This window comes from Manacus candei, unplaced genomic scaffold (assembly GCF_025592945.1).
Source record: "Manacus candei isolate 608988 ecotype Guabito, Panama unplaced genomic scaffold, ASM2559294v1 h1tg000065l, whole genome shotgun sequence".
NCBI classification, from domain to species: Eukaryota; Metazoa; Chordata; class Aves; order Passeriformes; family Pipridae; genus Manacus; species Manacus candei.
In genome coordinates, this window is record NW_026138113.1 from 1,359,647 (window position 1) to 1,381,083 (window position 21,437).

The 21,437-nt window shown below is 52.1% G+C and overlaps 1 protein-coding gene across 2 annotated transcripts in view; it reads right to left on the reverse strand.

Annotated features, from left to right (window-relative positions):
- The window catches only part of ANKRD11 (ankyrin repeat domain containing 11), a 135,195-nt gene that overhangs the window by 18,560 nt on the left and 95,198 nt on the right, over positions 1–21,437 (reverse strand). For both annotated transcript variants that reach the window (XM_051805929.1, XM_051805930.1), the window contains 2 exons: positions 14,975–15,119; positions 7,716–7,854 (listed from right to left, as the gene is read on the reverse strand). In XM_051805929.1, the coding sequence (XP_051661889.1) occupies positions 7,716–7,854; positions 14,975–15,061 (226 nt within the window). In that variant the 5' untranslated portion in view covers positions 15,062–15,119. The remainder of the gene's footprint in view (positions 1–7,715; positions 7,855–14,974; positions 15,120–21,437) is intronic.

A 21,437-nucleotide genomic window follows, 5' to 3' on the forward strand; every position in this document is an offset into this window, starting at 1 on the left:
TGGGAAGGGTTCAAGGCCAGGTTGGATGGGGCTTGGAGCAACCTGGTGTAATGACTTACCCTTAAGTGTGGGTCATCACACCTGGTCTAGTGGAAGGTGTCCCTGCCCATGGTAGGGGGTGGAACGAGATGAGCTTGACGGTCCCTTCCAACCCAAACTATTCCAGGATTCTGACATTCTATGGCTCCCAGTGTGGGCAGTGTGGCAGTCCTGGATCCCTGCGTGGCACAACCCTCTGGCCACAGAAGCAAGACCCATAAGTGGGTCTGAAACATGAGGAGGAGGATGGAGACAGAGCTGTTCCCAGCATCCTGGACAGAGCTGCTTCCCATCCTCATCCTCAGTAGAGTCAGGGTCTGCCTGGTCCCTGGCTGGATCCCCCGGCCCTGGCTGGTCCCAGGCTCACAGAGTTGCACATGGGTCTTATTTCAGCCCAGATTTTACTCAGAATTGGCTTTTCAGCAGATTTAAAGGTGCCCCTGCACAGAGATCTCCACTCAATGGCTCCATGTGCCGGCAGCTCCCACAGGCTGCTCCTTCTCCTCTAATTAAACGCATTTCTGGAACAGCTTGCAGGAAGATGGAGTGAATGGAGAGAAACTCACAGTGGGTAAATACCTCAAGCAGACAGAATAAAGCCTATTTCACACTCAAACCCCTTCAATAAGCACAGACCCCCAAGGTACGAGGGGGTGAGCAGACAGGGAGCCCCCAGTGCCCATCAGCAGAGGCAGTGGCTGGACTGTGCACATGGATTCCAGCGGAAGACCACGGCAGCCCACGGATGCTCTGTGAGCCTGGGATGAGCCACACCTCCATGCAGCTATTTTTAAAGCAGCTCGTTTGCTGCTTCAGCCCTTCTGCAAACCTCCTGAGCACAGCCTCAGCCCTGGTTTTATTCGGGGATCCTGCTTGGCTCTTCCCTCACGCTGACGCCAGCAGGAACCGCGTGCGCAGGCTTAAAGGGGAAAGCAGGTTCTGAGCAGAGCTGCCGAGCCCAGCCAGGAACTGCTCCTGCCTTTCATCACACGGAGCCTGAGAGGCTGCAAAGGCAGAACAGGAGCAGATTCCCAGGACAAACGGGTCTGAGCATTTCCCTGAGGGTGGTTCTCATGCCCAAACGAGACTCGGGGCAGTGCTGCAACAGGGAGCACAAATCCGGGGCTGCTGGAAGTGCATCGGCAGCTCCATGGGGTCCCAGGGCAGCTTGAGAGGGATTCAGTGCTGCTAGGCTGGCTCTGTGTGCAGGGCAGACACAGGCTGAACCCTGGCCCTATCCAAAATGGAGAGAAGCAGGGAAGGAAGGAGAACAGGGCAGTGATTGAAAACCTCTCCAAGGTTTCTTGAGCCTGTGCTATGAGATACCGGCAGGTCGTGGGGATGTCGGAGCCGCACGGCTCCTCATTCCCCACACATGCAGAGAACCCTGTAATGCAAAAATCATCTGCTTCCACTGCTCTGACATGACAACACATGCATGGAAGGTGGAACCCTGAGGAAAAATACCATTTCCAAACCAGCAGTTCACGTCGAACATCTCTGGCATGGAGATACCAAGTGCCGGCTCACTGGCAAACAGGGATTTTCAACAGTTTCCGTGCCGAGCAAGCAAACAACCAGGAGATCAATAAGAATAAATTAGAGGAGCACAGACAGCAACAGAGACTGCACTGCACCCCTGAGACCACGCGGGCTCTGCTCCCCCCAGCCCGGCCCAGCCTGCGTAAGAGTGACTCATTCCTGCTGCAGAACTTGGAGGGCATAAAACGTTTTGGAGTGTGTTGGCTCAAGGCAGGGAAGAGCAGGTCTGGCCCAGCACCGTGGCCTGAGGATACACTCACAGGGCACCTGCAACGTGGGTCAGCAACTCAGGAGTAGAAAGGTTGACAGCAGCATGGTCCCACCATATCCCAACGCTCCAGGGAACCCCAGAATTGAAGGACATGCAGGCTGGGGTTGCTGAGGGGAAGGCTGGAGGTGGCAGAGAGCCCAGCAGCAGTGGCGTGGAATGGGAAGCAGCACCATGGCACAGGTGGATAAACAAGAGAGGGCAGCAGGACAGGCCAGGAGAACACCCAGTGGTGAAGAGCTCAGTGAGGTTTGGGCTAGGGGGCTGCACCCCAGGGCTGGTGCTGGGGGGGCACCTTGGCACCAGGAGGTCATGGACATGCTGATGGACTGGGGGGCAGAGCCAGGAGGTGATCTGGTTTACCAAACAGGCGCCAAAAAGGAAACCAATGAGCAAAATGAGAAGAAAAGCAGGGTCTGCCTTGGCAGAAGAGTAGGGAAGGCACCCTGAGCCACTCCTGTACAGCAGGAAGCTGGTTCCTAACCTGAAAGATGGAGGTCCAAAGCCAGAGCCTCATCCTGCACTCCTGAAGGACGGCAGAGACCTTGGCTCTGAGGCAGGAACAGAGAGAGGTGCTGGCAGGAGGAACAAGCCCCTTTATAACCACGTCAGGTCACTGTGTGGAGCTGAGCTCACCACCCCCACTGCTCAGCCTGGCTCCTCAGGGAGCTCCCCACTGGCTGCAGTATTTTAAAACATAATTTGACTAGAGAGGTTTAATGCTCTGATCCAAATCCAGGTGTTCTCCCTACACCTGTAGGCCAGACCCCACAGTTGTGCCTAAATGTGTAAAAGCAGCTCCTCCCTAGTGGCCACTGGCTCCCAAACTGCTGCAAGAGGAGCCCAGAGGCTTCATCAGAAACAATAATCTCCATGTTAAACAAGAATAACTCTGAGAGAGACCAATTTTCAGGTTCATTCTGTTCATTTCCCACGAAATAGAAAGAACTGGAAGAGGGAGGACGGGGGAGGAAGGTTATGGCCAGCCCTCCCCCTCCTGGAGCCGGGGCCAGGACACTCTGCAGACAGCGCTGATAAAAGCTCTTGTATTAAGGAAAAAGCCATCATTGATAGATTTTTGGTTCACAGAGACACAGCACACTGCAACCTCTCCCTCTGCATGTTAAGGAGGTGACGAGGGGGGAGGAGGGAGATTTATGGCAGCTCCCATCATAAAACGACCTGGTTTTCTGCGCAGCCCTTCCCAGATGGCTGCTGCACACGGGGAGTTTCTCAGGGTGATCTGAAGGCTGGTGTGTGCCAGGCTCTCCACACTGTACCGGCATTATGGAGCCCAGCTAGGAAGGGAGAAGCTCTGACATTCACTCTCTCGCTGTTGCTAGGTGAGAACAGTTCCTCGACTATTTTAGTTAAAGGATTGAAATTACACAAGCAAAGAAAGCCCCGATGCAGTGCAGCCCCTCAGAGCCCCCAGCTGCAAACACCGGAGCACAGCCAGCACAGGGAACGGCACAAATAACACTTTGGGATGCAGATGCCTTTTTTAATAAGCCAGCAATTTGCTTCTCACGGATTCCCTTGCCAGCCTTCCCAACTTGGGACTAACGAGCCCGTTCTCAAACACTCGCAGGCATTAGGCAGCAGCCGGCTCTGGGAAAGGATGGTTTGGGTCAGCTGATTCATCAAGCATTTTCTAACCTACTAATTAGCGTCACGTAACAACCTCAGGGGATTAGAGAGGAGTTTGAAGTTCCAAGGCCAGCTCCTGCCAACCATACTCACAACTGGCCCTCGTCCATCCAGCACCTCCTGGGCCACAAGCCCCCAGCTCAGCCCTGAGAGCTCCCAGAGAGACCTCAGAGCCAGGGAAGGTCGGTGTGGACAGAGCAGCTCAGAGGACTGGTGGGGGTTTGTCTCTCCCTTCTTTTCCCAAAAGCACCCAGGGAGGGAGCTGGACATATAGGGAGGGAGCTGGGCACCCAGAGAAAGAGCTGACACCCAGGAGGGGAGCTGGGCACACAGGGAGGGGGCAGGGTACCTATCACTGCTGCAGACCACCAGCTTTGCCCAGCCTTGCTCAGGCCTTCCCAGCTCCCAAGGAGAGCTGTCGGAAGCCAAAATTAACTCGGTGTACTCAGAGATTTGTACTGAGCCCCAACTCTCCCTGCTGATGACTAAAGGCCTGGAAACCACAGCTGCACCTCGAGCCAAGGGACTCAAGTGACAGCAGGACATCCAGCTAAGGAAAGCATCCGCAGGAGGAGTGGGCATAAGGAATTCTGCACTCCATGCATCTCACAGCTGCTCCCCAAGCAGCGTTACCTGTCCCACTCTGCATTAAGGGACCTGTTGGTGCGAATCCGTCCCCTCAGGAGCCCGGGGGAGGTGGGGAGCGCCGGCCCCACGCCGGCAGTCTGGTGCCGTTGAGTCAGCCCATGACTCAGCCGTGGCTCAGCGCCGGCACCGCTGCGCCAGCCGCCCGTGCCCATCTCTCCCACCACCTCCCCACAGGTGCCTTCCCAGCAGGACTGCCCTCTCTCCCTGCTGTCCGCTCTCTGTGTGCTTCTAATACCACAATTATCAAATATTAATTTATTTTAGAGCCTGAACCCCCCTTGGTGCAGCACAGGGATGAGGAGCTGCAGGAAACCTCCCAAGCTGCTGGAATTGCTGGGAGAAGAGCTGGCTGTACTCGTTTGGTGGCTGCCAGGCAGCACGTAGGCTCCCGGCAGTGCCTGTGGATGTGGGGAGATGCTGCACGAGGGAAAGAGAAGGAAGGAGGAGAAGTCTGAGGCACAGAGATGCTGCTCCCACAGTGCTGGAGCTGTAACATGCACAGTCTGGAGGCTCACGGCTTGATGCCATTTTTTTTTCCCAAAGACAGTTTATTTAGTTAACTCTGAGGAACCCGAGAGCCAGATTTGTTGCTCTAGAAACCATTTTGAAGGAAATTATTTAAAAAGATTTAGCACTGAACCAACCATACCCAAACCGTACGCTTAGAGCACTGCTGGCCAGCAGCGCCTCTGGGGCCCACACCACAGAATCATGGAAAGGTTTGGGTGGGAAGGGACCTTAAAACTCATCTCGTTCCACCCCCTGCCATGGGCAGGGACACCTTCCACTAGCCCAGGTTGCTCCAAGCCCCATCCAACCTGGCCTTGAACACTTCCAGGGATGGAGCAGCCACAGTTTCTCCGGGCAACCCGTGCCAGGGCCTCACCACCCTCACAGGGACAGAATTTTTTCCTAACACCTGCCCTCAAACTGCCCTGCAGCACTGGCTGCTGCCCAACACCTGGCCAGGATGGGTTTTGTTGCCCTTCCATGGCAGACAATCCCACCTCCGATGTTTCTCGCCCCATGATCGGAGCACCCGTGTCAAGTCTGAGCCAGAGCTGTCCGGGAAAACAGCAACACACACCGTGCTAAGGAAAATGAGTCACTGCCACACATCAGGATGAGGATCCACGCCATTGTTTAAACATTTAAAGAGGAGGAAAAATATCCCACTAGAGGCAAAGAGAGAGCTGTGCTAGCTTCCAGCTCCCATGTCCTTCCATCTGAATTCCACGTGGCTGTGGAATATCCCTGCACCACCACCCCCCTCACACACACACACAGAACACACACAAAACAGGCCCAGGAAGCACGACCAAGTTACATAAACCACCCAGGGTCAGCCAGAGAGATGGTGCAATCCCGCTCCTCTGAGGGCTGGGAGCAAAGCTGAGGAGCAGAACAAACAGCAGCAACTTCTCCCTCCTCTGGGAATGTGGGGTGGGCGCATGGCAGTCCCTTTGTTCCACACAAAAGCCTGTCCTGCACACCACACACACTTCAGTGTGTACAGCACACATGTGTGTCCTCAGCCAAGTGCCACTGGTGGCACCAGCACAGGCTCAGGGGGACCCCTCCAACCCTGGAATGTGCAACATCTGTGCACTCACAAACATGTCTCCACCTGCCTCTACGTCAAGCCAGGCCAAGGAACAGACGGGTGTGAGACACCCCACTGTCACAATGGGGTGGTGCAAGAGGAGAGCAAGGTGCCATAAAGTCTTTTCCTATCTCCACTAAGTCTTTTCCCATCTCCAGCATCAGATTCCTGGAGTAAATGATCTCAAAGAAGAGGAACAGGCTCCTGCTAAGCATCAGTCTGACTCTGCACGTTGATCTGCAGCTCCCTGCTGGTATCTCCAACCCAGCGGCTGAGTCACTTCCTCTCCAGTCCCCACCAAACAGGTTGCTGAGAGTCTCCTACACCTTCCCTGCACTTTCCCAGATTTTGTGAGAGCCCAGTTTGTCTTTCAATGGGCCTGTGAGTGCCACAACCCTCTACAGGTCTCCTGTGGGAGCTGGGCTGCTGCTGCCCCTCAGCTCACCTGCTTCCCCAGGAAGGACAAGCTCTGGAGAGGAAGGGGAAGAGCTCTGGAGAGGAAGGGGAAGACATGTCCGGAGATAAGAGTCACACAGCTGCAGAAATCAGAGGGGTAACGCGAGAGCCCCCAGGCAGGGGGGTCTCACAGTCTGCTGCTCCTCCCCAGGAGCCACAGCCTCTCTCCAGCAGCTCTCTGCTCTTTTTTTCACTTGGTTTCCTTCTTGCTGCTGCCAGCAGAAACATTTCCAACATCTCTGCAGCCAGAGAGAGGCCAGAGCCCTCGGAAAAGCAAATCCCTGCTGCTGGGGACCGTGGCAAGCGAGCTGGCGGAGCCCTGCTGTGACGTCTCAGCTGTCACGAGGGTCAGACAGTCCTGCAGCCAGTTTGGCCTTCAATTCTCAACCAAGTATTGAACGTGGCAGAAACACCCTTGACAAAAAGCAGAAGCTCTGGCTCTGGTTAATCAGCTTTGCCTCGTCCTGGCCACCTCCCCTCCAAAGGTGACACCCCACATGAGACACCAGAGCACCCCAAATTCATCCCTGTGAACAGCCATCACATTTAACAGAATTAATTAATTTTTTGAAACTTTCTCTCCAGACAGGGAGTTCAGTAACACAAACTCATGGAAGCACCAGGCCAACCTCAGGATGCGTCACAGTGTGTGCTCATCCATGAACAGCCCTCACCAGTGGCACTCCTGGCCCTTCCAAATCTGCCCTCCCAAATTCTGAACCAAAGGAGACACATCCCGTATCAGATCACCTCCCACACTCACCAGAGAGCAACATGAAACACAGCCTCGGTACCCTTTTAAAGCACGTTCCCAACTTTCAGCTGGTTTTATCTCTTTGCACAACCATTTTACCTGACCAAAACTATTTCCAAGCACAGATTTCCTAGGAATGTACAGGAAGGACCCACACAAACCTCTGCTCAGAAATCCACAGACCAGTCCCTTACAACCAAACAACACTATTTTCTCCACATCCAAGCTTTGTGACAGCTCTTCCCAACTCCTCATAAATCCAACAGCCTTCTACATCTGTGAGTAGCCATGCTGGGCAGGACCGGTGTGTACCAGCCACTCTTCTGCCACGAGACTGACCTGCTTGACCAGATTTTATTTGTTGGTTTCCTTTTAAACAATACTCAGCTTAGTTTGCTTATTTTCAAAGTTCTCACGAGCAGGCCCAGCTCCATGGCTTGTCCCAGCTACAGTTCCTGAACCAGGATAGTAAGAAACAGGGAGAACAGACAACAGCTGAAGGAAGGGTGTCTCCTCACACAGCCACTGCCTGGTCCACCTACAAACAGCACCAAGAAGGGCTTTAACCCACTGAGCTCCAGATGTGCACACAGCAGTTATCCAACCCTTATCCACATCCTCTTCCTCCAAAAAAAAAAAAAAAGCAGGAAACTTGATACAACACTACCGTATGGATTGTCTGCATCCTGGATCCTGTGTGCTCCCCACCAGCCCCAACACTCACATTTTGAGGGTGGAATACGGCATTTCTGTACCTGTATCCGAGTCTTTTTGATCTCCATTTGTTCCAACAGTGAAAGGCAACTTGCGTTTGGTCGCTCGCTCTTTCACCTCTTTGCCGCCATCGCTACGGTCCAACTTTGGAGTCTTGGTTAGAGAAACTTTATCTTTATCCTGGAAAGAGAAGAGACCAGATTAACAATTCTCTTCCCCAGACTGAGTTCACCTGATCCCCCAAATCCCACACTGGCCTCACACAGCACCTCTCTCCTTTATATTGTGAATTTCCAGCATCAGGGTTTGCCAACGCAGCCTCCACCAAGATAAAAAGCTCCAACAAGGCCAATCGAGGCTGCTGTGTGGTGCCAAATTCCAACCAATTCACGTAAAAAATGGAGCCAACACGTTATGTTAGGCTGGGGATGTGCCTGGCTGTGAGCATGGAGGGAAGGCAAGCTGGGATGGGGGAACCTGAGGATTTCTGAACAAAACGACATGACAAAAACAACCCATGTCCTGCTTTTTACCAGTCTTGTTTATTCAGGTTGATTTGGATTTTAATGTGAAGCAAAATGCTGGGAACTCCTTGGAAGCAGGGAGAGATTTTGAAGGAACATCCTGAGCAAGGCAAAGTTACCAAGTACTGAGACAGGTGAGATTTTTCACGTGATCAGGGAGAGCTGGTTCACAACTCAGACTTCAGGAGTTCAGTGTGCCGGGAACACACAGCCCGAGGTCACGCCCTTGTGTTTTTTGTATGTGAGGAACAGTATTATTTTAAGCAAGCACTTCTGGATTGACCACTGTGCCCCTGCTCCAACAACAAGGGCAGCACAAGTGGTTTTGTGACAGATCTGATTTCAATAACCCAGTAAAACCCAGACCCTGAGCTTTAGAGGCAGAGTTAGATTAAATACAAGCACCTCGATACATTAAATCATGCCAGACTGTGGCCGGGAGCTTGGAGGAGCCAATCTAAGAGCATTCCCTTGTTTAGAGAGGCGCAGTCTCTGTCTGTCCCTGGCAGGTGGCCCCGGTGCCAGCAGTCACAGGACTGTGCTGTCACTGCATGTGTCGCTCCTTCCTCTTCCCAAGTTTCTGTCTGGAGACCAGACTTCACCCACAGACGAAAGAGAAACCCCTGACTCGGCCCAAGGGGTTCAGTTTGCAGCGTGACAGCCCCGTGGCTCTTCTCACTGCGCTCCAGTGAGGACGGAGGAAATGGGCTGGGGAATCCCTTTTTTGGTAAAGCAAGAGAAACAAACCTGCCTGACAGGGCTCTGTGGTGGGAGGGAGCCAAGGCACATTTGGAGCCCTGGGAAGGGCAGCCCTGCTCCAGAGCAGCTGCCGAGCGCCAGGCTCAGAACCGGAGCAGCGGGACTGAGTCCCCACAGCCAAAATAAACACTCCAGCATTTCCTTTAAACCCTCCAGATCGAAATGCTTTTGCCTTGCTTTTTCTGAGATGAACAAAAATAGTTGGGAATAACAAATGATGCCACTTCTACTGGCAGCTGCTGCTCTGAGGAGCTCCCATCACCTCCCAGGAATGTCATGTTGTGAGCAGGTACTGTAGTCTGTCCCAATTCTATGATTGTATTATCAAAAGAATAAAATAAAACATGTATGTGTCACGAAAAAAAGCCACCAAATAAATAAAGCACCTTTTACCACACTGGTCATCCATATCCTGAACTTTTCCTTATATCTGCTTGGATAAAAGACATCTCTGAGCACTAAGGACATGAGTCTGTGAGGTTCCTGCACTGTGAAGTGGTCACGGCACCAAGGCTGTCAGAGTTCAAGGAGCATCTGGAAGATGCTCTCATACATCGGGTAGGTTTTCTGATGGATTAATGCTGTCCAGGATCTCTGCACACCCAGGAGTGAGAAAAAGGGAAGGACAGGTAAAAACGCAGCTTATTCTAGAAAGTCATAATCATAAAATCATGGAATGATTTGGGTTGGGAGGCACCTTAAACATATTCAGTTCCATCTCCTGCCATGGGCAGGGACACCTTCCACTACACCAGGTTGCTCCAAGCCCTGTCCAACCTGGCCTTGGACACTTCCAGGGATGGGGCAGCCACAGCTTCTCTGGGCAACCTGTGCCAGGGCCTCACCACCCTCACATTTAAAGCCATTGTTATTGCCATGTTGTTTAAATCTCCACTTTGGAGAGTAGAGGAACTAGGGGAAAAACCTTCCCAGACAGCAGGGTGAGCCCAGCATGGAACTGGCACTGGAACTGTCTGTGTGAATCTTGGGCATGCTCAGGCAGCGCTTCCTTTGCATCCGCCCCAACGCTCGGAGCTGCTGATCCAGTAAGTTCAGCACAATTAAATATCACGGAGCAAAGGAAGTGGCAGCAGCCCCAGCACTGCTTTGAAGATTAATTTGTACAGTAGCACAACGATAACCTTTTCTACTAATTGGAGCAAGGGAGATCCAGACTCTGCTCCCCCCTGGAAAGCAGTAACCTGCTGGGGATGCCTGCAGCAGCAGGCAGAACATCAAGGCACTCGGAGAGTCTTATTCCTAAAAGTTTTCCTTTTCTTATTTTAAGCTTTACTTCCCTAATTATCTCCAATTTTGTAATGAAGAATGTCATCCTTTACTTGAGTAAAACCTGGTTTCACTTTTAGGTCTTCTCATGCTTAAAGAAAGCTCAGACTCATCAGAATCAAGTTTCACAAATGGAACAAATCCAAGTCAGAATCACGGTATCCTGGAATGGTTTGGGTTGGAAGGGACCTCAAAGCTCATCTCATCCTAACCTCTTTGCCATGTGCAAGGGACACCTTCCACTACACCAGGATGCTCCAAGCCCCATCCAACCTGGCCTTGGCATTGAAGAGAAACTCGTATGAACATCTGTGTGTAAGAGTTAGGGCTCTCCTAGGCCAGAACAGGAGTCTGGGGATGGAGAACAGTTGAGAGCTCAGCAGCAGCAACAAGTTCCCCTTTGTAGGTGTTAATAAAAGCTGCTTTGGCAAAGGGGACACGGCAACCATGAGTACACGAGAAATCCCCTACTGGCACGTCATGTTCTTAGTAAGATTTACTATATGAGTAACTGAACCCACCTTGAGTTACACTTGCCAAAGTTCAAAGATCACAAGTCACTCTTGGTTGCCATGGTTTAGAGCACAAATCCACCATGAACTGCCCCAGCAGCCACCCAGGGTGAGATGCTGCAGCTTGGGGATGGAATGGTTTCTCTTAATCAGCACGACAGACCCCGATATCAATCTGCTCAGGGCATTTCTGACATAAAAAACAGACAAAGGCTGGTTCTCTGAGCAAAAACAATCCTGTGGTTCCTTTTGATGCAGAATTCTAAAGACAGAGCCACTTAGATGGGGCTCTGAGCAACGTGGAAGTGGAAGGTGTCCCTGCCCACAGCAGGGAGTGGGACAAGATGAGTTGTAAGGTCCCTTCCAACCCAAACCAGTCTGGGATTCTATGATTTACAAACCCATGCAAAGGAATCCGTATTTCCAGCCCCATCACCTTGCTCCAACAGAACCTGACTCACATCCCAGCGCTTATGCAGAGACTTGCACTGCCAGCCATGGAAATCCCCGAGCCCTTTGTTCTCCAAAACAAGCTGAAAGTATTTCAAGTTGTGATGTCAGTAAAAATTAGGCAGCAACGAACAAAACCAGCCCAGGCAGCCCAGGAGGAGAAGCCCAGGAGCACCGAGGGCTCCAAGGCCTGTGCCCCGGGTGATGCCGCACGTCACAGTCCTGCCATGGGCAAACCAGCCCACTCTGCAAAAAAACAAATGCTCCCAAGGGTGGGGCTTTCCCTGCACTAGCAGGTCATTTCCTGAGCAGGTCTTGTCAGGGGGAGAAGAGGCAGGATAAGATTATCCCCCTGTGTTACAAAAAGGAATGGATGGTTTTACCCAAAAAGCAACTGAATGTGGTAGAAACCAAACTATTCCCTAAATCTAGGTCCCTTGCAGCCTTTCCAAAACCAGAGTACACCACACACACACACACACACACACACACACACACATAAAGTTCCAAAAAGTCTGAATTTGTGTTGTTATCAGTGCTGCAATGAAATATTTGAAGTATGGAGGTGACTGGAGCTGAAGCCCCTTTCCTGTGAACCTCAGGCTCCGAGGTCTGTAAGAAACATGACCCTGTGATGACCATGGGATGATTTTCTTCATCTAAACGTAGGCTCTTCGGTATCTAAGTCACCCACCCATTCCTGCAGGGGCCATTTCATGGCCCAGAAGGTGACTCTGGTGGACACATAGCCCAGCTCTCATTTGTACAGCTCTGGAAAGCCCTGACAGCCCAATTGGTTTCAAGAAGAACTGAAAAACATGGACTATGTTCCCTTTTCTGAAACGGGGAGAAGAGGAAGGAGAAAAATCTTCAGTTCTTTTAATCTCTGCCAGCTCCTACAAGCAAAAACCAGGGTAAGTGTTGTTCTGTTTGGTGTTCAGCTCAACCATTGCAGCAAAAATGCAATTTGGGCTATGCAAGAGGGAGCATTTCCCCACAAAGAGGCAAATGCTCTGTGGCAGCCACCGAGCACATGGTGTAACCACCCAGCCAGTCCCAGGCACATCAGGAAATGGTTTCCACAACTGATCTGACTCTCGCTGCAGAGCCCTGCTCAGGCTAAGCCATGAGTAATCTGCCTCTGCTATGGGGATCTGTGGATCTAGACCAGAAAGCAGAATTATTCATATAAGGCATGCAGATTTTTACAGAACCCTTCAGCCTGAACTCAGCAGGAGGAGCCACGGGGCTGCCAGTGCCCGCCCCAGGCAGGCTGAGTGCAGCCATATAAGGGCTCCACTAATCCCAGGAGAAACGGCTTCAGTGCTGTCAGACACAGTCTTTAAACCACTTCACTCTCGTGGCTACATCCCACTAGTTCGTAAGTCCCTCCTGTGGAAGGGTAGGGAGCAGAGAGCCAGGAGTATGAGCTCTACAGCTCAAAGCAGCAGCTGACATCCTATTCCTCAAAGCAGGAGCCCTCTGGGAAAGCGCAGCTTCCCTGAGAGCTGGGCTGCTGCGTGTTCAAGCATGGAACTCATGTTCAAAGTTTGGTGATCACAGAATCATGGAATGGTTTGGGTTGGAAGGACATTCAAGCCCATCTTGTTCCACAGGCAGGGACACCTTCCACTAGACTAGGTTGCTCCAAGCCCCATCCAACCTGGTCTTAGACATTTCCAGGGATGGGGCAGCCACAGCTTCTCCGGGTAGCCTGTGCCAGAGCCTCACCACCCTCACAGAGAAGGATTTTTTCCCAATATCCCATGTAACCCTGCCCTCTTTCAGCTCAAGGCCATTCCCCTTGACCCTGTGGCCCTCAGCCCACCGCAGCACCAGGACCCCCCAGCACCCAATACCATACCACTGCAAGTGCTGGAGCTGCAGAGCCCAGGCACATAAAGTCTGTTTATTGCTAAATCAACTATCGATATTAAGGTCACATTAAGAGGAAAACACTACAGTGGCATCGCTTTGCTCTCCCCGTGCCCACTGGTGGGTCCCTGCGTGTGGCATTGCTCAGGCTGTGCCCTCCCAATCCAGCCTCGTGTGCCAAGTTACAGCTCAGGCCTTTGAACATGTTGACAAAGGCAAGATATATGAAAGGCAGTGGCTGCTGACAGGCAGGTACAACAGCGTCTGCAGGGAGGAGGTCGAAGTGCTTTTCCCCTGAGTCACTGCTCCAGCTCAGCTGCAGAATGAACCAGAAACAGGGAGAAACGGATCCTTTGGCCACTCGGGCTGGATCTCAGCTCAGTCCTGGGAAGACAAGAGCCTGTGAGCATCTCCTCCTCTGAAAAGGCCAGAATTAGGTGAGTAGAAAGCTCTGCCCCGTCCCCTCTCAGTGCCACTCTCTGCAGGTCTGTGCCGACACCTCTGAATGGGAGGCAGAAAATTGTGTCCTAGTTCTGTAGCCAGCGGGAGATAACTCCGGCTCCCGGCGTCCTCCGCGCCGCTCGACAAACCTGCTCTGTAAATAACACGCAGCCTTTAAGCTGCCGGGAGTGGATGAAATAAAATGGGAGCTGATTCATATTCCAACTGATCCTCTCCCTGCACAAGCACCTGCGCCAGCATTAAGCTTCTTACCCGGCACAGACCAGCCCTGTATTTACATATCCTTGTTTGCCAGGGTAAACGCTGGCATCTTCCCCATGCTCCAGGACAGCTGTTCTCTCTCCAATACCCCTGATCCCAGATTTTGCTCCCTCCTAGAAGCCCCACGCTGTGCCCACAACGCTCCTGCACTGACCTGTGCATGCACGATGACACAGAAAGGGGAACGCGGCAGATGCTACCAACGTGCTCCATAACCAAATCCTTCCTGGGATTTTCCTGCTGGCTATTTGGCATTTTCCTCGTTTTGTCAGTAATATGAGCTCAATCACACGAGGAGTTATTGCCATCACCACGGGAAGGATTGCAGGGGAAGTGACGGAGCTGGGGCTTGCCATGCTCAGCTTCAGCTCCCAGGCAGAAACTCCTGGGGGAATGCTGAGAAACTGGAGCAAGGAGATGAAAGGGAAGTGGATGAGATCTGTTTCCTTAGCAGAATTCAGTAGATGTAGGTTTTCATGTTTATTTAAATCTGCACCCAGATTTCTGCAAAACTATTGACTGGAAATGACTGATACTGAGGAGGGGGAAAAGATGAATGAGAGGAGGCAGAGCTCATGCCCGGAGCAAAACAAGAATCTGGGAATGAAGAGGAGAAGTGTGAACTTATTTATCCTTCAACTCAGATTTCATCTCAGTAGCTTCACATTAAGCCACGCCAAAACCCAAACACCTCAAATAAAGCCCAGAAGCAGCAATTTCAGCAGAGTAGCTCCCAGGCTGAGCCCTGGTCAGCCCACACTGCTGGGGGAAGCAAGACCAGCTGAGCCTGACACAGACACGACATTTCCATCTGGAGGAGGAGAAGAAGCTCCTCCCTAGCCCAGCACACACTTGCACCATCACTGCATCACTTGGGCCTTCCACAGCTCAGTGAAGAAGCCTCTAAAAATGCACAGTACTGCAGAAGAGAATCTTCCAAAGCATCTCCTGTTGCTCAGCCAAGTCAGGTCCAGGTGGCCATAGCATTTCCTGGGAAGGACTGCAGCCACAGAGGAACAGCATGGACCCCGTGAGCTGGCAGAGCACCAATGTCATTCCCAGGATAAAAGCCCATGGCAACCTCCCACCATGTGAAACACTCCATGGCTTGGAGACATCAAGCTCCAGGAGCAGCATTCCCAATGGAAGGAAGACGACCCAAACACAAACCTTTTTCCCCGTTTGTTTCTCCACCATGTCGTTGCTGAGAGAGAAATCTTCTGACTGTGGTGTTTTAGAACACCCACCCTTGGGCATCGTTCTGCCTTCCTTACTTGATCTTCATTTATGCTGCCATCGCCTCATCATCGACCGTCTGTTGGGAGAGAGGAAAAGGAAGGTCAGACATCTCAGAAGGATCTTCCTACTGTGGGGGGGAAAGGCAAGGCACTTTCCATGGGGATACAACGCCTCCCAGTCCTTGGATGGCAGCCCAAGGATGGCAGAGCACCCTCATATGTGGGAAAAGCCATTGCGGGCTTCTGCCACCTTCCCAATAAGTAAGAGGTGCTGCGAGGAATCACACATGGAATTATAGAATCATATATGTTGGAAATGACCTTCCAAGACCATCGAGTCCAACCTGTGACTGATCCCCCACCTCGTCAACCAGCCCAGAGCACTGAGTGCCAAGTCCAGTCATTCCTTGAACACCTCCAGGGATGGGGACTCCACTACCTCCCTGGGCAGCCCCTTCCAATGCCTGACAACACTTTCCACGAAGAAATTCCTCCTGATATCCACCTGAACATCATCTGGCACAGCTTGAGGCTGTGTCCTCTCATCCTATCTTTGTTGCCTGGGAGAAGAGGCTGACCCCAAGAGAGGCAAGTTGGGACCTGCAGCTGCAAGTATGGCTTGTTCCATGTGCAAGGAATAGCCTAGAACGGATAACGTCCCAGCAAAGAGACGTCTCTCCTGCTCTTCATCCACAGCAAGATTCCAAGCCTACACAAAGCTTCCCGGAGCTGCGGTTCCATCCAGAGCACAGGGACATGGGATAACCCTGAGGCAGGGACAGCCCTGGGACAGGGACAGCCCTGCTCCCCCAGTTTGCCACACTGAATGCCCAGACACTTGCAGGACCAACACAAATTACAAAAACCTACATAAAAAAACGCACTTTTTGAACAAGTTGCTATTATCAGACCAGAAAGGACAGAGCGGTCAGAACGTTCCCAGGGCTGTTTGACATCCCAGCTCTGGCTCTGGTGCCACACCTTGGCCCAGGTGAGCCAACCTAGAGGGTACAAAGCGCTCCTGCTCCGGTGTGTGTTGCCTGGTTACAGGGCTGGAACAACAACTGACATCTGAAATAGAGGGAGGCACGAGCTGTAACAGGGATCAGGAACAGCAGCCAAGGCCCTTTTAGGTGAACAAAAATATCTCCTCTCCTGAGACCAGAGGCTGGAAAGCACCCATGCAATGGGATATCTGCAAGAAGTGACCCCCAGCAACCCCAACAGCAACGGGCTCCTTGGATTGAGGCTGGAATGGCACAAACAGGGCACTTTTGGGAACTTTTCCCCAGCTGACTGTCACCTTCCAGGACTAACATCGCACCCATTAACGTCTGACACCAGCACCTCTGCAGAGCTACAACTGCAGGAAATTGTCCAGGAACAAAGTCATGCAGTGCTCCATCACGAGATGGGAATTCTGGGGGCAGGGAGAGAGAAAAAGCAAAGAAGAGAGGAGAGGAGAGAAGAGAGAGGAGAAAGGAGAAAGGAGAGAGGACGGGACAGGACAGAACCCAAAGCCTCCTGCCAGCTCTGGCTGAAGCAGCTTGAACCATGTCCTGGGAGAGCCTGGCACCACCTTGCCAGGTGCTGGATCCCACACCTGCAGCAGGGCAGGACAGGGGTTACAGGCTGAAGGAACTCAAGAGTGGTGCTTTCATCAGCCTTGTATTTCAGAAGTTCCCTGGAAATCCCTTTCAAATTTAAATGTTTTATTTATGCTTCAGAGGCTTTGGGGCCCTTTGGGTTGGTTTGTGGGGTTTTTTTAAAAAAAAGGTGGTTCAGAGGCCTCATCGCAGCCCAGCAGCAGCACAAATTCCCACACCAAAGCACTAGGCACAGACAGCCCCAGCACTAGGTGACTGTGCTTCCCAAGGTGGCTAATTCTCAGCCCCAGATCCTCTGCCTGGACTATGGGAAGGTGGTTATCCATGTTTAGGAACAAAGCTTTGGGGACAGAGACCTCCCTGTGTCCCCCTGCTCAATGTGGGGACAGCTGTGGTGCTGAGCTTTGGGACTCCCAACCAGCAGTCCACAGCCCTTTCCTTCTAGCTGGGAGAGCAGGAAAAGGATCTGAACTGGCCAAGACAGGAGCAGGCTGATCCACTCTCCTCCTTGCCACAGTTGGGCAGCAAGAAGGGGGGAAGTGCAGAAAATTCAGTGTAAATAACCCAGCGTGCCCATAAAGAATTAAGGAAAAAGAAAACCTGTCTGAGTGAGGGAATGCCTGCAGAGATTTGTGTCTCCACATTTCTGCTCTTCACTCCTCAGAGACAGCACCAGGGTTCAGCACACCAGGGCCAATGCAAACAGCACCTTAAAAAGGCAGCTCAGCCATTCCTGGATTGTCAGCATGGAGGGGCTGGAGTTCACCAAACCCTTGGCCAAGGCAAGGGGCGCTGGCCCCGGAGCTCCCCCACACCACCACCCCCAGGCTCCAGGAGCAGATCCAGCCATTCCCAGCCTCAAGAACCTCACTCTGTCGGGCATCATTAGCCAGCTGGTAAAATTAGAGAATTACTTCCCCTCAGTTTCACCTACTGGGCCTCATTAAGGTGCAGGTAAAGGAGAAAGGAGTGTGTGCCTGGGAGAAGGCAGGAGCAGAGGACAATATTCCCTTCAATATTCACTGCAAACCTAAGAGGTGGAAATTCAGATGAAGTGCTGGGCAACGGAAATTTATTTACACTTTCCAACGGATATTATACCCAAGCAGCTTCAGCTCTGCTGACAGTGAGCAGGCTGGGACTGGGACACGCTCTGCTCCCACCTGCAGCCAAAAATCAACCCCACATTGCCACCAGTGCCTCGCTCAAACAGCTCCATGACCTGCATGCTGCCAATTTATTCTCAAAAAACCTGTGCCCACTCCCAAGTCTTTGTGGCTGTTTGTACCAGGGGTAGGTACCTATTCACGTGGAGCTTCTAAAACCTGTTTAACTGAGAAAAGGCCAGACGGATGCCAGATTAATTCTGCGCCCCTTCTGTTCGCAGAGCTGACTCATTACACTTGGAAAGCCACTGCCTCTCCGGGTAAACACAGCCCTGGCCTGTTCCACAGCTTGCAGGGAGTATCACATTTGCACAACAATTGCCGACAACGCTGCAGCCTTCCTTTCATTTTTAAGCACGTTTAATAAGTTCGTTTCATTTTGAAGCACGTTTTATCAGAGTCGGAGGGGAGGTACACGTTCCCAGCTGGAAGAGCCACCCCCAGGCGCAGCACAGAGTCACAAATCTAGGGCTGCAGAATGACAATTTGGCTTCAACTTCTCCTAATTCAGGAGCTGGAAGAGCCACCCCTCTTCCACGACCTCCTTCTCCAGCTCACCTCCCTACCAGAGATAACCAGCACCCTTCCTAGTTCATAAACAATTAACTAAGCTCCTCCAAGGAGCTGATTCCATGTCGCCACACAATAAGAAGTGGGAGAGCTCAAGGGAATATAATCCCTTGTACTTCTCCTGGAAAACAAAGTGTCCAGCCCTGGCTGCACAGCCGGCCTGGTGCTCACCAGGCCCCGGCATGGCCACAGCAGTCCCCACTGCTGGAAAGCTTGGATCCCACACAATCCCCTGGGAAAGCGGTGAATGGAGAGGGGGAGCCTGCTCTGGGATGGACCAGCCTGGGCATGGCAGCTCCTGCTGTTTCAGGATGGCTGGTTCCAGCATGGAAGGCCATGGTGGTCCCGGCCCACAGAGTATGGCACATGGGACTTGGCCAGCTGGGAGAAAGCTGGAAAAGCAGAGATGACATCCAGTCCAGTTCCCCCTGCCCCAGACCTAGGGCGCTCCTGGACACTGCCGGGGGCTGGCAGATGGAGGTCACAGCCCCCACAGCATCCCCTAGAACCTTCCCAGATGATGGAGAAACAGGACCATTGGGAGCATGACCAGGAGTGGGGCTGGAGCCATACAGAGCGAGGTCAGCTGAGAACAGCAGAGCTCTGCAGAGCCAGCCCTGGCCATGCCCACCCACCCACGATCCTCTCCCCTTGCTGGGCTGAGGAACCAGTTGAAAATGGGTTTTATTTTGCCCAGGGTACACCAAGCCAAAGCCACACACTGAGACCAAACACTTCTGTGGAGGACCTCAAACAGCAGTGATCCCAAAAGGGAGGGAAGGGAGGGAGGGGTTCATCTGTCCCCTGGAGGAGGAGAGCACTGCTGGCTTCAAGCTCAGGACATCTGGGAGGCAGTATGGGACCAGCTGCCCCTGTTTGCCAGGACCAGGCTCCCAGTGAAGGTGGCAGCAAACTGGGACAGGCACAGAGGAACACTGACAGAGCCCACTCCAGCCCCAGCCAGACAACACCAACACCATGCCCAACAGGAGAGGAGATTTCTCGTTAACAAACCCAATGGATCCCATGTACATTTAAATTCCCCCATCCCTATCCCTCCTTGCTCATGGGCCCAGCAAGCAACACAAGGGAAACGTGACAAGGGAAATGCAAACACCACTGAGGACCTCAAAAGAATCACAGAATAGGATCGTGGAATGGTTTGGCTGGAACAAACCTCAAAGTTTATCCAGTTCCACCCCCAGCTGTGGGCAGAAACACCTTCCACTATCCCAGGTTGCTCCAAGTCCCATTCAACCTGGCCTTGGACACTTCCAGGGATGGGGCAGCCACAGCTTCTCTGGGCAACCTGTGCCAGGGCCGCACCACCCTCACAGGGAGGAATAAAGAACACTTTCAGATGTATCTCCAAAGGGGAATGGCAGCTTTCCACAGCTTTGTTGGTCCCAGCCCTCCATCCCTGCCCTCCTGCAGAGCAGCCAAACTCCTGCATTCAAGCTGAAGCCACAACAAATGAGCTCATGCACACGATCTGTGCATCGGAGCCTGCCCGGACCCTGCCAGCCTGGAGTAAAAAAGATCGTGGGGCCTTCCCTCAATGCCAGAAAATAAGGAGGGAGTTGGCTGAAGGCTCCTGCCCATGCAAACCCCCCAGTGCAATTAGAGCCCCAGACACTATTTGCACAGATTCAACACATTTGTTTGGTCTGAAAAGGTTGGAATAGGAACAAACCTTGTGAAAAATGAAAATTTTAATACCTCAGGCTCCTATTAAGGACTCTGTCCCAGAAAAACAGGTGTCTTAAATCTTTGAAAATTGCCTTAAAATAATCTCACACCCAGAATTTGACATACACCCCCAGCACTGGAAAGCAAGGGGAGAAAACCAAGAGTTGAGGTCTTTCAACATGCAGAACCATAGAATCTCAGAACTGTCTGGGTGGGAAGGGACCTTAAAGCTCATCTTGTTCCACCCTCTGTCATGGGCAGGAACACCTTCAGGCTGTTCCACCAACACACTCCCAGCACCTGCTCTCCACCAGTTTATCCTTCACCTGTTTGGCCAACACGACCCACGATTAGTCCCTGAAACTGCCTGTGAGCACCAGCGGGACGTGCAGTTTGGGGAACAAGGAACAATTGTTCTTTGTGCTCCAGCCCCACTCTGGAGGAGTAAAGTCCATGGTTTTCCATGGTGAGTACACAGGGCCAGGAGCAGCAGGAGCCCTGCAAGCCTGCACAGCAAACACAGGTGGTTTCCTCAGCACCTGACAATGGGTAATCACAGAGATTAGCTATTAAATGAGATAGTGCAGTGCAAGGTGCTAATAATTCTTAGGACCCAAAAAAGGGCAATGGAGAGAGCCCTGTGTTTTCCATGGGAAAGAATGCTCTCCTGGTCTCGCAGCTCCGTTGTGTCCTCACCTTCAACTCCACATCTTTCCTTACCATGGGGAACCTGTTATCTGCTTGTTCCTGGCTTTCGAAGGGGGATGTCCCCCATTATCAGGAGTTCTTAGATATGAAACATCTTCACTCACCTCTTTGCACAGCTTCTCCTCTCCTGTTCTCAACATCACTACCTGGTCCCCAGTAACTGTCCTTCCTTCCACCTTTCCCAAATATTTATTCTGCCTTTCTTCCTAGTGTTTCCTGACCTCCTGATATCCTGCAACGACTCACAGCTGGCTTGGGCAAGGCTTGCTGCCCTCTCAAATACACGCCAGCCAAGTAAACTTACTATGTTGGAATCATGGAATCCCAGACTGGGATGAAAGGAACCTTAAAGACCATCTAATTCCAATCCCCTGCCATGGGCAGGGACACATTCCACTAGACAAGGTTGCTCCAAGCACTGTCCAACCCAGCCTTGAACACTTCCAGGGACAAGGCAGCCAGGGCCTCCACCCTCACTGTAATAAAAAACAACAATCCTGCAGCCTAAGTTACCTAAATTAAACTGAATTAAATAATACTACTGAATTATGGCAGCTCTTAGTATTTCAATCATCTGTGGAACAGATGTCCCTTCCTGGTGTTCCTCAGGACCTGTAGAAAACAACACAGCAGAGCAGCTTGGCCTGCACATGGA